The 16,433-nt window shown below is 36.8% G+C and overlaps 1 protein-coding gene across 4 annotated transcripts in view; it reads right to left on the bottom strand.

The window, feature by feature from the left end:
- Positions 1-16,433, bottom strand: part of SPATA5 (spermatogenesis associated 5) — a 337,462-nt gene that overhangs the window by 198,093 nt on the left and 122,936 nt on the right. Inside the window, exon 15 of one of the 4 annotated variants that reach the window (XM_032333336.1) lies at positions 12,229-12,299. The exons of the other annotated variants lie outside the window; for them this stretch is intronic. Coding sequence (XP_032189227.1) covers positions 12,231-12,299 — 69 coding nt within the window. The 3' untranslated portion in view covers positions 12,229-12,230. The remainder of the gene's footprint in view (positions 1-12,228; positions 12,300-16,433) is intronic. 4 annotated transcript variants of the gene reach the window in all.

The following is a 16,433-nucleotide window of genomic DNA, read 5'->3' as shown; positions in this document are numbered from 1 at the left end:
CCCAGCAACCCTCAGTTTGTTTTGTAAGATTAAGAGTCACTCATGGTTTGTCTCCCTCCCAATCCCATCTTGTTTCATTGATTCTTCTCCTACCCACTTAAGCCCCCATGTTGCATCACCACTTCCTCATATCAGGGAGATCATATGATAGTTGTCTTTCTCTACTTGACTTATTTCGCTACGCATGATACGTTCTAGTTCCATCCATGTTGTCGCAAATGGCAAGATTTCATTTCTTTTGATGGCTGCATAGTATTCTATTGTGTATATATACCACATCTTCTTGATCCATTCATCTGTTGATGGACATCTAGGTTCTTTCCATAGTTTGGCTATTGTGGACATTGCTGCTATAAACATTCGGGTGCACGTGCCCCTTTGGATCACTACGTTTGTATCTTTAGGGTAAATACCCAGTAGTGCAATTGCTGGGTCATAGGGCAGTTCTATTTTAAACATTTTGAGGAACCTCCATGCTATTTTCCAGAGTGGTTGCACCAGCCTGCATTCCCACCAACAGTGTAGGAGGGTTCCCCTTTCTCCGCATCCTCGCCAGCATCTGTCATTTCCTGACTTGTTGATTTTAGCCATTGACTGGTGTGAGGTGATATCTCATTGTGGTTTTGGTTTGTATTTCCCTGATGCCGAGTGATATGGAGCACTTTTTCATGTGTCTGTTGGCCATCTGGATGTCTTCTTTGCAGAAATGTCTGTTCATGTCCTCTGCCCATTTCTTGATTGGATTATTTGTTCTTTGGGTGTTGAGTTTGCTAAGTTCTTTATAGATTTTGGACACTAGTCCTTTATCTGATATGTCGTTTGCAAATATCTTCTCCCATTCTCTCAGTTGTCTTTTGATTTTGTTAACTGTTTCCTTTGCTGTGCAAAAGCTTTTGATCTTGATGAAATCCCAATAGTTCATTTTTGCCCTTGCTTCCCTTGCCTTTGGCATTGTTCCTAGGAAGATATTGCTGCGGCTGAGGTCGAAGAGGTTGCTACCTGTGTTCTCCTCAAGGATTTTGATGGACTCCTTTCGCACATTGAGGTCCTTTATCCATTTTGAGTCTATTTTTGTGTGTGGTGTAAGGAAATGGTCCAATTTCATTTTTCTGCATGTGGCTGTCCAATTTTCCCAACACAATTTATTGAAGAGGCTGTCTTTTTTCCATTGGACATTCTTTCCTGCTTTGTCAAAGTTTAGTTGACCATAGAGTTGAGGGTCTATTTCTGGGCTCTCTATTCTGTTCCATTGATCTATGTGTCTGTTTTTCTGCCAGTACCATGCTGTCTTGATGATGACAGCTTTGTAATAGAGCTGGAAGTCCGGAATTGTGATGCCACCAACTTTGGCTTTCTTTCTCAATATCCCTTTGGCTATTCGAGGTCTTTTCTGGTTCCATATAACTTTTAGAATTATTTGTTCCATTTCTTTGAAAAAGATGGATGGTACTTTGATAGGAATTGCATTAAATGTATAGATTGCTTTAGGTAGCATAGACATTTTCACAATGTTTATTCTTCAAATCCAGGAGCATGGATGATTTTTCCATTTCTTTGTGTCTTCCTCAATTTCTTTCATGAGTACTTTATAGTTTTCTGAGTATAGATTCTGTGCCGCTTTGGTTAGGTTTATTCCTAGGTATCTTATGGTTTTGGGTGCAATTGTAAATGGGATGGACTCCTTAATTTCTCTTTCTTCTGTCTTGTTGTTGGTGTAGAGAAATGCAACTGATTTCTGTGCATTGATTTTATATCCTGACACTTTACTGAATTCCTGTACAAGTTCTAGCAGTTTTGGAGTGGAGTCTTTTGGGTTTTCCACATCTAGTATCATATCATCTGCGAAGAGTGATAATTTGACTTCTTCTTTGCCGAATTGGATGCCTTTAATTTCCTTTTGTTGTCTGATTGCTGAGGCTAGGACCTCTAGTACTATGTTGAATAGCAGTGGTGATAATGGACATCTCTGCCGTGTTCCTGACCTTAGCGGAAAAGCTTTCAGTTTATCTCCATTGAGAATGATATTTGCGGTGGGTTTTTCATAGATGGCTTTGATGATATTGAGGTATGTGCCCTCTATCCCTACACTTTGAAGAGTTTTGATCAGGAAGGGATGCTGTACTTTGTCAAATGCTTTTTCAGCATCTATTGAGAGTATCATATGGTTCTTGTTCTTTCTTTTATTGATGTGTTGTATCACATTGACTGATTTGCGGTAGTTGAACCAACTTGCAGCCCTGGAATAAATCCCACTTGTTCGTGGTGAATGATCCTTTTAATGTACTGTTGAATACTATTGGCTAGTATTTTGTTGAGTATTTTCGCATCTGTGTTCATCAAGGATATTGGTCTATAGCTCTCTTTTTTGATGGGATCCTTGTCTGGTTTAGGGATCAAGGTGAGCTGGCCTCATAAAATGAGTTTGGAAGTTTTCCTTCCATTTCTATTTTTTGGAACTGTTTCAGGAGAATAGGAATTAGTTCTTCTTTAAATGTTTGGTAGAATTCCCCCGGGAAGCCGTCTGACCCTGGGCTTTAGTTTGTTTGGAGATTTTTAATGACTGTTTCAATCTCCTTACTGGTTATGGGTCTGTTCAGGCTTTCTACTTCTTCCTGGTTCAGTTGTGGTAGTTTATATGTTTCTAGGAATGCATCCATTTCTTCCAGATTGTCAAATTTGTTGGCGTAGAGTTGCTCATAGTATGTTCTTATAATAGTTTGTATTTCTTTGGTGTTAGTTGTGATCTCTCCTCTTTCATTCATGATTTTATTTATTTGGGTCCTTTCTCTTTTCTTTTTGATAAGTCTGGTCAGGGGTTTATCAATTTTATTAATTCTTTCAAAGAACCAGCTCCTAGTTTCATTGATTTGCTCTATTGTCTTTTTGGTTTCTATTTCATTGATTTCTGCTCTGATCTTTATGATTTCTCTTCTCCTGCTGGGCTTAGTGTTTCTTTCTTTTTCTTTCTCCAGCTCCTTTAGGTGTAGGGTTAGGTTGTGTACCTGAGACCTTTCTTGTTTCTTGAGGAAGGCTTGTACCGCTATATATTTTCCTCTTAGGACTGCCTTTGTTGTGTCCCACAGATTTTGAACTGCTGTGCTTTCATTATCATTTGTTTCCATGATTTTTTTCAATTCTTCTTTAATTTCCCGGTTGACCCATTCATTCTTTAGAAGGATGCTGTTTAGTCTCCATGTATTTGGGTTCTTTCCAAACTTCCTCTTGTGGTTGAGTTCTAGCTTCAGAGCATTGTGGTCTGAAAATATGCAGGGAATGATGCCAATCTTTTGATACCGGTTGAGTCCTGATTTAGGACCGAGGATGTGATCTATTCTGGAGAATGTTCCATGTGCACTAGAGAAGAATGTGTATTCTGTTGCTTTGGGATGAAATGTTCTGAATATATCTGTGATGTCCATCTGGTCCAGTGTGTCGTTTAAGGCCTTTATTTCCTTGCTGATTTTTTGCTTGGATGATCTGTCCATTTCAGTGAGGGGAGTGTTAAAGTCCCCTACTATTATTGTATTATTGTTGATGTGTTTCTTTGATTTTGTTATTAATTGGCTTATATAGTTGGCTGCTCCCACGTTGGGGGCATAGATATTTAAAATTGTTAGATCTTCTTGTTGGACAGACCCTTTGAGTATGATATAGTGTCCTTCCTCATCTCTTATTATAGTCTTTGGCTTAAAATCTAATTGATCTGATATAAGGATTGCCACTCCTGCTTTCTTCTGATGTCCATTAGCATGGTAAATTCTTTTCCACCCTCTCACTTTAAATCTGGAGGTGTCTTCGGGCTTAAAATGAGTTTCTTGGAGGCAACATATAGATGGGTTTTGTTTTTTTATCCATTCTGATACCCTGTGTCTTTTGATTGGGGGCATTTAGCCTATTAACATTCAGGGTAACTATTGAGAGATATGAATTTATTGCCATTGTATTGCCTGTAAGGTGACTGTTACTGTATATGGTCTCTGTTCCTTACTGATCTACCACTTGTAGGCTCTCTCTTTGCTTAGAAGGCCTTTCAATATTTCCTATAGAGCTGGTTTGGTGTTTGCAAATTCTTTCAGTTTTTGTTTGTCCTGGAAGCTTTTAATCTCTCCTTCTATTTTCAATGATAGCCTAGCTGGATATAGTAATCTTGGCTGCATGTTTTTCTCGTTTAGTGCTCTGAAAATATCATGCCAGCTCTTTCTGGCCTGCTAGGTCTCTGTGGATAAGTCAGCTGCCAATCTAATATTTTTACCATTGTATGTTACAGACCTCTTTTCCCGGGCTGCTTTCAGGATTTTCTCTTTGTCACTAAGACTTGTAAATTTTACTATAAGGTGACGGGATGTGGGCCTATTCTTATTGATTTTGAGAGGCGTTCTCTGAACCTCCTGAATTTTGATGCTCGTTCCCTTTGCCATATTAGGGAAATTCTCCCCAATAATTCTCTCCAGTATACCTTCTGCTCCCCTCTCTTTCTTCTTCTTCTGGAATCCCAATTATTCTAATGTTGTTTCGTCTTATGGTGTTACTTATCTCTTGAATTCTCCCCTTGTGGTCCAGTAGCTGTTTGTCCCTCTTTTGCTCAGCTTCTTTATTCTCTGTCATTTGGTCTTCTATATCACTAATTCTTTCTTCTGCCTCATTTATCCTAGCAGTGAGAGCCTCCATTTTTGATTGCACCTCATTAATAGCTTTTTTGATTTCAACTTGGTTAGAATTTAGTTCTTTTATTTCTCCAGAAAGGGCTTTTATATCTCCCGAGAGGGTTTCTCTAATATCTTCCAGGCCTTTTTCGAGCCCGGCTAGAACCTTGAGAATTGTCATTCTGAACTCTAGATCTGACATATTACCAATGTCTGTATTGATTAGGTCCCTAGCATTCGGTACTGCCTCTTGTTCTCTTTTTTGTGGTGAATTTTTCCACCTTGTCATTTTGTCCAGATAAGAGTATATCAAAGAGCAAGTAAAATACTAAAAGTGTGGCAACAACCCCAAGAAAATATGGTTTAACCAAATCAGAAGAGATCCCAAATCGTGAGGGGGGAGAAAGGGGATAAAAAGAGGTTCAAAAAGAAAGAAAGAAAAAAAAAGAAAAATGAAAAAAAAAACAAAAGAATTTAAAAAAGGAAAACGAATAAAGAACAATATAAAAATGAGAAAATATATATATTAGATAAACTAGTTAAAAAACGTTAAAAAAGAAAACGGTAAAAGTTTAAAAAATTTTTAGCCGCAGAAGAGAAAAAAATGAAAAAGAAAAAAATTAAATTAACTGCAAGACTCAAAAAAATCACAGGGAAAAAAAAAAAAAAAAGAAAAAAAGTCACAGGGAGAAAGCCATGAGTTCCGTGCTTTGCTTTCTCCTCCTCTGGAATTCTGCTGCTCTCCTTGGTATTGAAACCGCACTCCTTGGTAGGTGAACTTGGTCTTGGCTGATTTCTTGTTGATCTTCTGGGGGAGGGGCCTGGTGTAGTGATTCTCAAGTGTCTTTGCCCCAGGCGGAATTGCACCGCCCTTACCAGGGGCTGGGCAGAGTAATCCGCTCGGGTTTGCTTTCAGGAGCTTTTGTTCCCTGAGCGCTTTCCGTAGAGTTCCAGAGGACGGGAATACAAATGGCGGCCTCCTGGTCTCCGGCCCGAAGGAGCCAAGAGCCTGGGGGCCCCACTCCTCAGTGCGCCCTCAGAGAAGAGCGCCCAGTTACTCCCGTCTGCCTGACCTCCGGCTGCACTCCGAGCTCACCGAGCCTGCAACTGGTTCAAGGGAACCCCGAGCTTCGAGCTTACTGTGGCTCTGTCTCTGTAGCCGGCTTTCCCGTTCCAATACGCGCAAGCTCTGCGACACTCAGACACCCCCGATCCTTCTGTGACCCTGTGGGACCTGAGGCCACGCTGACCCCGCGTGCCCTCGGTTTAGCCTCTGGAGCGATGTCCCTCAGCGGAACAGACTTTTAAAAGTCCTGATTTTGTGCTCGTTGCTCCGCCGCTTGCCGGGAGCCGGCCCCTCCCCCCGGGATCTATCTTCCCATCGCTTTGGATTCACTTCTCCGCCGGTCCTACCTTTCAGAAAGTGGTTGTTTTTCTGTTTCCAGAATTGCTGTTCTTCTTCTCTTCGATCTGCCGATGGATTTGCAGGTGTTTGTAATCTTTAGATAAGCTATCTAGCTGATCTCCGGCTAGCTGAAGTAGTCTCAGCCTGCTACTTCTCCGCCATCTTGACTCCTCCCCCCCCCAAAAAAAAGACTTTTAATAAAGATAACTGATAGTTACCAGAGGAAAATGGATGGGAGGATGGGTGAAACAGGTGAAGAAGGTTAAGAGTTCATTTATCATGATGAGCACTGAGTAATGTATAGAATGGACGAATCACTATATTGTCCACCTGAAATAAATATAACACTGTATGTTAACTATACTGGAATTAAAATAAAATTGAAAACTAAAAAGTAAATAAATAATAAAACAGTGGTAAAAAATTTTAAAAACAATAACTACGTAGTGTAAATGTTATAAAATGTAAAATTTTTAAACAAATACAGGTATAGAATATAGTCAGGTTGTAGCACATCTTGATAATACATGAGAAATGGACATGCTGTAGGATAAAACATAAGGTATTTAGAGGAACAGGAAGCCCTGCCTTGCAATACTACCTTTATGACTTATTAGTTCTTGAACGATGGCAAGTCATTCAATCTCTCTGAATATCAATTTCTTGATCTTCAAAATATAAACAGAAATAATACTTTGCAGGCTCATTAGAATTACAGATGATATATGCGTGCTCAATTAAAAGTGGCAATAATTGTTATCAGCTATATTTCTGGATTTTTGATTCCCTGCATGTATTCAATTTTGTATTTTTTCTTTCAATATAATACCAAAGGAAAAAATCCTACAATTAAATGCATAAGTCCTATATTAATATACTCATATCTATATAGATAGATTTATAATATTCAGTATACACATTATACCTTTGTTTGGACTATATTTTTACTTCTTTGTTTTCCATGAAGAAAATCCTTGTTGCTTATGAGAACATTTGGCTTTTCTCATGGGACGCAGGTTTAGGTCACAAATATGAATGTCAGAGACTTGGCTACAAAACACTCTTCTTCTGGGGCACCTGGGTGGCTCAGTGGGTTACAGCCTCTGCCTTCGGCTCAGGTCATGGTACCAGGGTCCTGGGATTCAGGCCCGCATTAGGCTCTCTGCTCGGCAGGGAGCCTGCTTCCCCCTCTCTCTCTGCCTGCCTCTCTGCCTATTTGTGATCTCTGTCTGTCAAATAAATAAATAAATCGTTAAAGAAAAAAAAAACAAAACAAAACCACTCTTCTTCTTACCTATTCTGCAAACTGTGTAGGCAGAAAAATCAACTATCACCAAAATATGCTCATGAGTATAACTAAAAGAAAGAAGTTTTATGAGAAATTATTTTTAATTATTTTGATCATGATTAAATGTGCACCTACATTACATCCACAAGGCCATTGGAGTAGTTAACATAGCTTTGATCTTAGTGTGCATTTTTCTGTTCAATAAATATATTACTGAACTACCCAAAACATCTTTTACTAAATATTTATCACTCCCAAGAAAAAACTACGTAAACAGTGTATTACTGGTGATAAAATGAGGAGGTAAAAACGTAAGAAATATTAGTTTTCTCAATGAAGGACAGAGAACAAGTTAAAAAGACATACAAATTACCTCAGCAAATTATCATTTCAAATCAGCAAAATTATAGCTGACATAAAAAAAGCTGGTATTTTCCAAATGCACTGACTGATACAGTTAATAAGAATATGTAAGGCAGGTCTCCTTCATACTAACTGCTTACTATGAGTTCTAAGCACTTGGATAAATCAGTAAACAAAATCCTTGCCCTTATGAAGCCTATGTGGGGAGACACAAAAATAAATGCTATAAATAAGTAAACTGTGTGGTAATAAATCTATAGAAAAAAAACCTGAGTAATATAAAAGGGGATCTTCAGAAGAGAGAGAAAAGAAGCTGGAGAATCAGATAATTAATATTGTCACTGCCCAAGAGATGCAGCATTATTGTCGGTTCAGATAAAAGAGATCTGTCTTACAAGCATTTCCCAGTCTTACAATTTCTAGCATTTGTAACCTATGTTGTAACTATTAATAAAAAAGAAAGTCAAACATTTTTGTAGGACATGTTTGTTTTTGCCTCTCCCTCACCTAGCACACTGCTTGGCACATAACAGGTGCTCAATGAATATCTGATGGCTGACTCATTCTAAGACAACTAACAAACAGTTTATCTGAATAGTACTGATCCAAAATTTAGTTCAAGGGCTGGCAAACTTTTTCCCATAGGGCCAGATAGTAAACATTTTTATCTTATTGACTAAATAGTCTATGCAACAATAGGCATGGCTATGTTTCAATAAAACTTTATAAAAATAAGCGGAGAGCTCAGAAGTTTTCTATTCTCTGCTTAGTTTATTCTGTACCTAATTGCTTTAAATCTTGTTAGATTTTCCTAGATATATAAAAGTAAATTTATTCCTTACTTGCTAATGCTTACTTTCCCAATTCTAATCAACTAAATCAAAAAACAAAACATAACTTCAACAATAACAATATACACAAACTCCAGTTCTCCTTCCTTCTCTCCTTTCCCTCCTTTCCTGTCTCCCTTTTTGATTTTTAAGTGAAAATTCATAACCACACTTAAAGTGTGAATAAAGCTACTACACTGCCTGACGGTATACCACAGTTTTTACGAGAACACATACACGGAGGTCTACCAGTCATCTAATACAACGCAAATATCAGAGATTGAATTCAAATTTATAAATACAAAGCAAAAGCTGATCAGAATATTAAATATACAATCAAGTCAAAGACATTAAATCTAACACAGAACTTAAGAATTTATTTAGTTTTGTGGTTTAAAGTATAAGTTCTAAATTAAACTGCCTGGATTGTTAAACTGTCAGCTCAATTGAATCAGGCTGTTTACTAAATCTTTCTAAGTAAATGTTCCTCAGCAGTAATGACCTATGACTACCTCACAGGATACTACTTTTAATAAAATATGAGCCTTCTACTTGGCCTCTGAAAAAACACACCTATATTTCACCAAGAGGGAACAACAAGTATATCATTAAGCCTAAAAATATGGAGTTAATGAAGAACTCCTAAATACCCAAAAGTATCCTAAATGTGCTTCTCAAACATTAATAGTTTTCTTTACCTTTCTACTTTAATAAAATATACTATCCCTTGCTTTTATCTTATTATATCAAATATTCTTTTTTTGCTACTTTAATTAAAAAAAAAAAAAGAAGCTTCAGAATCAAGATTTCCAAAAGACACTAGTGTTAATTGGCTTAGCATTTTTTCTATAACAAAACACACTTCTGAATAAGTCTGTCATCAAACATGTAAGCCCCAGGCCATAGATGTTACCAGCTCCGTAGACTGAAAAGCTGCTAAAAGGTAGACACTCTTACTTGATATGCAACATAATGATCCAAAGCACTTGTCTGGTTCACCTGCACTGTCCCTTCCAGGAGACAGAAGTAGAATCTAGCACAGGAAGGAAGAAGGGAAGGAGGGAAGGAAGGGATAAAAATATATTTTCATAATTCTAGCTATACTTTATTACAGTAAGAACCAGATTAAAAACTGTCCTTAATATATGCATAACAAACTGACTTTTGTTACTGAGAATAAGTTCTCTAAAAGATTTATTTGTAAAATCTCTAGTTTGCCAGCCAAATTCTCTAAGAATCTTTCTAGCACTAAAATTCTACCTCCTTCTGTACTGAAAGCTGGGTAGCAACACTTGAAAGCAAAATCTTTGCTGGGGTAGTTCCGAGTCTGCTAAGGCAGTGAGAAAGAGAGGTCTGCCTAAGGGGGTTATCAAAAGACAAGCAAAGGACGGAAAGAGCTGAAATGCAAAATGCTTTACCTCCAAGTGAAGAGAAACTGTTGCTGAAGCAGAGCTGACATTTTCCTCTGCATTTGCGATTAACAAGTTTTGGTTTTTTTTTCTAGTGTGTTTAATGGTCAGGTTTTGAGGTAGGCTTTATATACAGTAAAATTCACCACGTTTAGTTTTATAGTTAGAAGGGTTCTGACAAACATATATAGTCCTATAATCACCACCACAACAAAAATGTAGAATATTCCCATCACCCCCAAAAGTTTCTTCATGGCACTTTGTGGTCAATCCCTACCCCCAACTCCTGGATCTGATTTCTGTCCCTGTGGCCTTGCCTTTTCCAGACTGTCACATAAACAGAACCAGTCAGTATACTCTTTAACCTTTTGTGTTTGGCTTCTTTCACCTAGCATAATGCTTCCATCTTATTGCATATACCAGAAATCTGTTTCTTTTTTTATGGCTAAGTGGTACTTCATTGTATGAACATAGCAGAACTTCTTTATCCATTCATCAGTTGATAGACATTTGGGGCTGTTTAGTGATAATGAATAAAACTACTATAAACATTTGCCTAGAGGTCTTTGTGTAGACAAAAGTTTTCATTTCTTTCAGACAAATAACCTAGAAGTAGAATCGCTATATATTAAGGTAAATGTATATTTAACTATACAGGGAATTTTTTTATTAGAAAAGATTGATAACTTCACTTAAAATTAAAAAAAAAAGATACTACACTGGCTGATGGTATACACAGTTTTTATCAGAGAGAACATACATAGCACTACCAATATTACACAATTTTTTTTTTTTAAAGATTTTATTTATTTATTTGACAGAGAGAAATCACAAGTAGGCAGAGAGGCAGGCAGAGAGAGAGAGAGAGAGAGAGGAGGAAGCAGGCTCCCTGCTGAGCAGAGAGCCCGATGCGGGACTCGATCCCAGGACCCTGAGATCATGACCTGAGCCGAAGGCAGCGGCTTAACCACTGAGCCACCCAGGCGCCCAATATTACACAATTTATTGAGCTAAGGAATACATTGGTGTTGTGTAAAATACATATGCTTATATTTGATTAGAATCAATTAGAGTTCATAAGCAAATCACTCAGCACACACTGGATGCTTAGTATATACCTAATGACAGCTAGTCCCTCTCCACTGTTCAACTTTCCCTTTTCTCAATGTTCCTACCTCACCCCAACTCAAACTTACACAAACCTATACTTAATATTAAATCACTATTTGTTAAATAAATTATATACAGTAGGACACACACACACATACACACAAATTTCAACTATTATTTTTTAAAACAAAGCCAATTCCACTCATTTCCTTAAGTCACTCATCCTCTGGACAGAGGAGGGGAAGCCTCCTCTAAAGGCCACAGATGCTGCACTCAGAAAACATTTCAGGTAAGTATCACCATCTTGTGTCCAGACAGAGTAACTGCAATACCAAATTCACTGAGACCAACATATACATGGTTTTAAAAGACCAGATCTAAGATCCAGTTTTTCCAAATCTATGGTGAATGTACATGCCAGTATAATACTGCAAACAAGGCATGTTTTATGATAATAATACTTAAAAACCTGCCTGTATTTATATTTGATGATACATATCCTAAAGAAAAGAACTGAGTTTTCTTTATTACGTACTTAATACTTTTGCACACCCCTTCCAAAGTGCACACGCACACACACGTGCGCACGTGCACACACACACACACACACACACACACACACTGAATAGAATGCCAGGCATCAAACTGGCACATTATTGTTAATACTCACTATGCACTTTAAAAATAATCACCAAATTAGCCCTTCTACAAATAATCTTAAAATACTGAATACAGAGCTTCCGATTTAGTTCTTGGCTTCACTGAACATCAAATATGAGATCCTAGGAGCATTAAGAATACATGGGAAGAAGCTTTTTCAAATTTAAAAGTGACTCAACTTTAAATAATCATATGTTTAGACATTTCTGTTCTAACTCAAAATTATTTTTACATTCATTTTAAGTTTTCAAAAACAGTGTATTAAATAGACCAAAACATTACAGATACTGTAAAACTGATCAGACATCTGTGAAAGGAGAAAATATGCAGCTCAACAAGTTTTCTTTTTCTAAGAGTAATAAATTTTCAGTGAAAACGTTAAGGTGTTCTTCAACTGTCAACCGAAGTTTTTATTACACAACAACAGCCTTAAGGCTGATTTATGGCTTTCCCCCTATTCTGACAATCAAGTGGTTAAAAAGAAAAGTCATTTTCGCACACCTGGATAATATTTGCTTACTTTTATAACATGTTTGAAGAAAAGAACTTTTCAGCAACATGAAAGTTTGGGGAGGTGACACCTGAAAAAGCCTAAAAAAAAAAAACAAACCTCAGAAATGTGTTTGGTAAATAGCATGCTTTTATGTAGCATTTGGAAAATCTATTATTAACTATCTCTAAGTCACGACATAAGAGAATTTGGGGACATTAATGACATACCCTGGATTATCTACTACATTTTGACAGGTACAGAAATAGAGGTCCAGAGAGGATGAATCATTTCAAAGGATACAGTTTGTTAGCAACAGAGCTAGAATAAGAAACAAAGATCCCCAAATCTGTATCTGTCTGCCTCATTTCTCCCATTGCTCATTACTCACTATCAATTTCAGGTCTTTCTATCACAGTCTACATATAACATTCTAGCCCTTAACATCTTTGCCATCTACATACGCTAATCTCCTTTTCCCCTAGACTCATTTCTATAGTTAAACTGCTTACATGATGCAGAAGCCCTTCTCCAATGCTATGCATACTCCAAAAACTCAATCAGAAATGCTAAGTATTGGGAAGGCCCGTGCCCAAGGCACTATAAATAAAAAGGTCAAATAAGAAAATTATACAACTCCTCGTACAATAAAATATCTGTAGTATCACAAACTCATGAAACTGTACCTATAAAAGTGGAAGTGATGAGGACACTAACTACCTATTTCAGCACTGTTTTAAAGCTAAAAAAAACTTTCATAATAATTTCAAAAATAATTTCATTTCTAAATTTCATTGAATATAATTTAAGTCTTACCTTGTCTATTTCCATTGGAGAAAACAAAGCATTTCAGAGTATGTATTCTTAAGGTAAATTAGGTGAATTTTACTTTCTTAAATTACATAGGTTAAACTATTTTTCAAAAAGTCAGAAAGCTACAGAAATTCTTCTTGATAATTAAGATATATAATGCCTCTGCTATTAATACCTATAAGACACACATAGGGAATGGCAGAAACAGAATCCCACACTTGACAAATTAGAAAGATTGGATGTAATTTGATGAATTTAGCAAGAATTAATTCCTCTACTTCTAAGGCCTAAAGCCCTAGCAGCTGGCTAGCAGAAACTATTGGGAAACCACTTGGACTTAAGGAAAAACAAATCTCTGGGAAGCATATAAAAAGTAGGAATAGCTCGGAGGAGCTGTACCTGAAGGAAGACCTCTAGATCTGATCGCACTATGGCTCAACTTCTAAGACTTAAATCAAATTAATAACACAAGCCCAAGGCGGGGAAGCTATAACTTAGCAGAAGACTCTGAGGAAATGCGGGCTTTTTGGTTTTGTTTTTGTTTTGTTCTTGATGACTTTAAATTCAACAGCAGTCCACAGAGTGATTCAGCTGGCAAATAATCTAACACAATCCTGGAATGCATTAGCAGAAGACATGATATTCAGACTGAAGGCATTAAGTGTCTTACTAAACTCTGTACTGATCCGACTACAACCTACTACAGTATATTCATCTGTGGATGCCGTAATTTCAGAGAGAAAGGAACAAATGAACAACAGTTCAGAAGGGGTAAAAAAAAGGATAAGAATGCCAAAGACGAAATAAAACAAGATGTCAAGCCTGGAGAAGAGAAGACTAGTTGGTGAGACAGAATGTAAGACACATAACAGTTTTCAAAAATAAAGAACCATATTAGAAGAAAGATTAAAAACTGTACTTGTGGCTGGTATGTTGAAGCTTTGGGAAGACACACAGCAACTGGTTCAGTAGAACAAGAAAATTCCTAAAAATAATCTGAGACAAAGATGGAGCGGTCTATTTCATGAGATAATAATCTCCTCTCTCCCATCAGTTTGGAGAGTAAGCAAATGACGGAGAAGTGGGGGGTAGAATTTTACAATGAGAGGGGAGGATTAATATATCAGAAGGATAACTAGACTATCAAAGCCTTCCAAGTTCACTCCAATCTTGAAAAAATTAGTTTCTTTCACAACTTGGGTATCAAGGGCAATATCTACAATATTTTACAATGAGAGGGGAGGATTAATATATCAGAAGGATACAACTTCCAAGTTCACTCCAATCTTGAAAAAATTAGTTTCTTTCACAACTTGGGTATCAAGGGCAATATGTACTGTGTTATTTATACTTTCTCTAACAGAAGATTAAATCTACTCTTATTTGCATATGAAAATAAAATATTATTCACCAAACATCTAAATATAGAATCTTAATTTCTCAAAATTTAAATATCTCAGCCTGAAAATTCCTGTGATAATACTAAAATGGGCATTCAACTCAACGGTTATAAAAAACTAAAAAACCAATAAAACTTTAACATTCAAGTGCCATTAAGAAATACATTATCCGGGGCACCTGGGTGCCTCAGTGGGTTAAGGCCTCTACCTTCGGCTCTGCTCATGATCCCAGGGTTCTGGGATCAAGCCCCGCATCGGGCTCTCTGCTCCTCGGGGAGCCTGCTACCTCTTCTCTCTCTGCCTGCCTCTCTCCCTACTTGTGATCTCTGTCTGTCAAGTAAATAAATAAAATCTTTAAACAAACAAACAAAAAGAAATACATTATCTATACAATTAAAAAACTACACTTCTAGATCTATGGATTTTGTTGAGTAATTCAACTGAAAAGAATAATGATTTAGTCCAAAAAGACATATTTTAAAATATTAAAACAACTTTTGAGATGGAATGTACTTGAAAGAACAATAAGATAATACAACCTTCCTATTATTTATTTTAAGCCATTAATGAAATACATATGTTTTTAAAGGTTTTATTTATTATTTATTTAAGAGAGAGTAGGGGAGAGGGAGAATGAGCAGGGAGAAGGAGAAACAGGTCCCAGTTGAGAGCGAGCCTGACGCAGGGACAAATCCCAGGACCCTGGGATCATGACCTGAGCCAAAGGCAGACCTGAGCCATGACCAACTGGGACACCCAAGCACCCCAGAAAATTAATGCAATATATTTGAACAATCTTTAGAAAGACACCGTGGTTCATGTATGGACACCACACATTAAGAGACATTACTAAACTTCTAAAAGCCTATAAGGATAGATCAATGGTCAGTGAATTTGTTCCATAAAGATCCAAATGGTAAATAAGTTAGGCTTTACGGGCCATAAATACTGTGTGATACTGTACTACAGTACAAGTGAAGTCATAGACAATACATTAACAAATTAGGGTGACCGTGTTCCACTAAAGTTTTACATATTGAAATTTGAATTTCATCTCATTTTTACATCTCACAAAATTATTTTTCTTTCTCATATTTTTCAACCATTTAAATATATAAAAACCATTCTTAGATCATGAGAGGTACAAAATCAAGTGATTGGCCAGTCTGTTGACCGCTGGGATAAACAGACTCTACCTAATTAGCATCTAAATGAGGTATGACATATATACATACAACTTCTGACTTGCTTCTCTCTTGCTTCTTCTGACTTGCTTTTCCCAATCGTCCATTCCCAAAACTGAAACCCTTACAGAAGCTACCATAATAGATACGGTGAAAACACTTAAAGCTTTAAAACAAACAAGCACACAAACACCTATCAATAATGATAAAGCCACTTCTGAGAGTCCTGTAAAATGAAGGTAAAGCTAAAATTGGAAGGTGAATTTGGAGGAGGCCTCGCAGGCCTGACCACATTACAGCTCACCTTATAATCCACCAAGACTCTCCACATCATTTTGATAAACAATATTAAGGATTATAAACATCCTTTCCTAAAATACAAGAAAGTAAAGAATTATAATATTTAAAATTTTAATGTCTGTTAGGTCAAGCAGCTTTTTAGTTCCAACTTAGCTAAGAACAGCAATATTAAAAAGAATGGCACTTGCAACTAGGAAAGGTAAGGAGAAAAGCCATCTGTAAACATATTTATTCTATAGGTATTTTTGGAACCCAATTCACTTGAAAATTGGGAGACACATATGTTTTTCTTCTCACTTGCCAACATTTCTAAATATGCTAATTAAGTTTTCCCAATGTTACAAAGAGAGCGCCGAATCCTAACCACTAGACCACCAGGGACCAATGTTACAAAGATATCCATAAAACCAACTTTTAATTTGCAATACTTAAGAAATAAAAATATTATGTCATATTTAACTCTTCAAGCACATTTCCTCTACTGGAAAATTAATGCCAGTTTATAATATCCATGAGCTAAACATATGAAGTTAGAAAA

This window comes from Mustela erminea, chromosome 2 (assembly GCF_009829155.1).
Source record: "Mustela erminea isolate mMusErm1 chromosome 2, mMusErm1.Pri, whole genome shotgun sequence".
NCBI lineage: Eukaryota > Metazoa > Chordata > Mammalia > Carnivora > Mustelidae > Mustela > Mustela erminea.
Note: the sequence above shows the minus strand (reverse complement) of the source record. Positions and strands in the feature narration are given on the sequence as shown.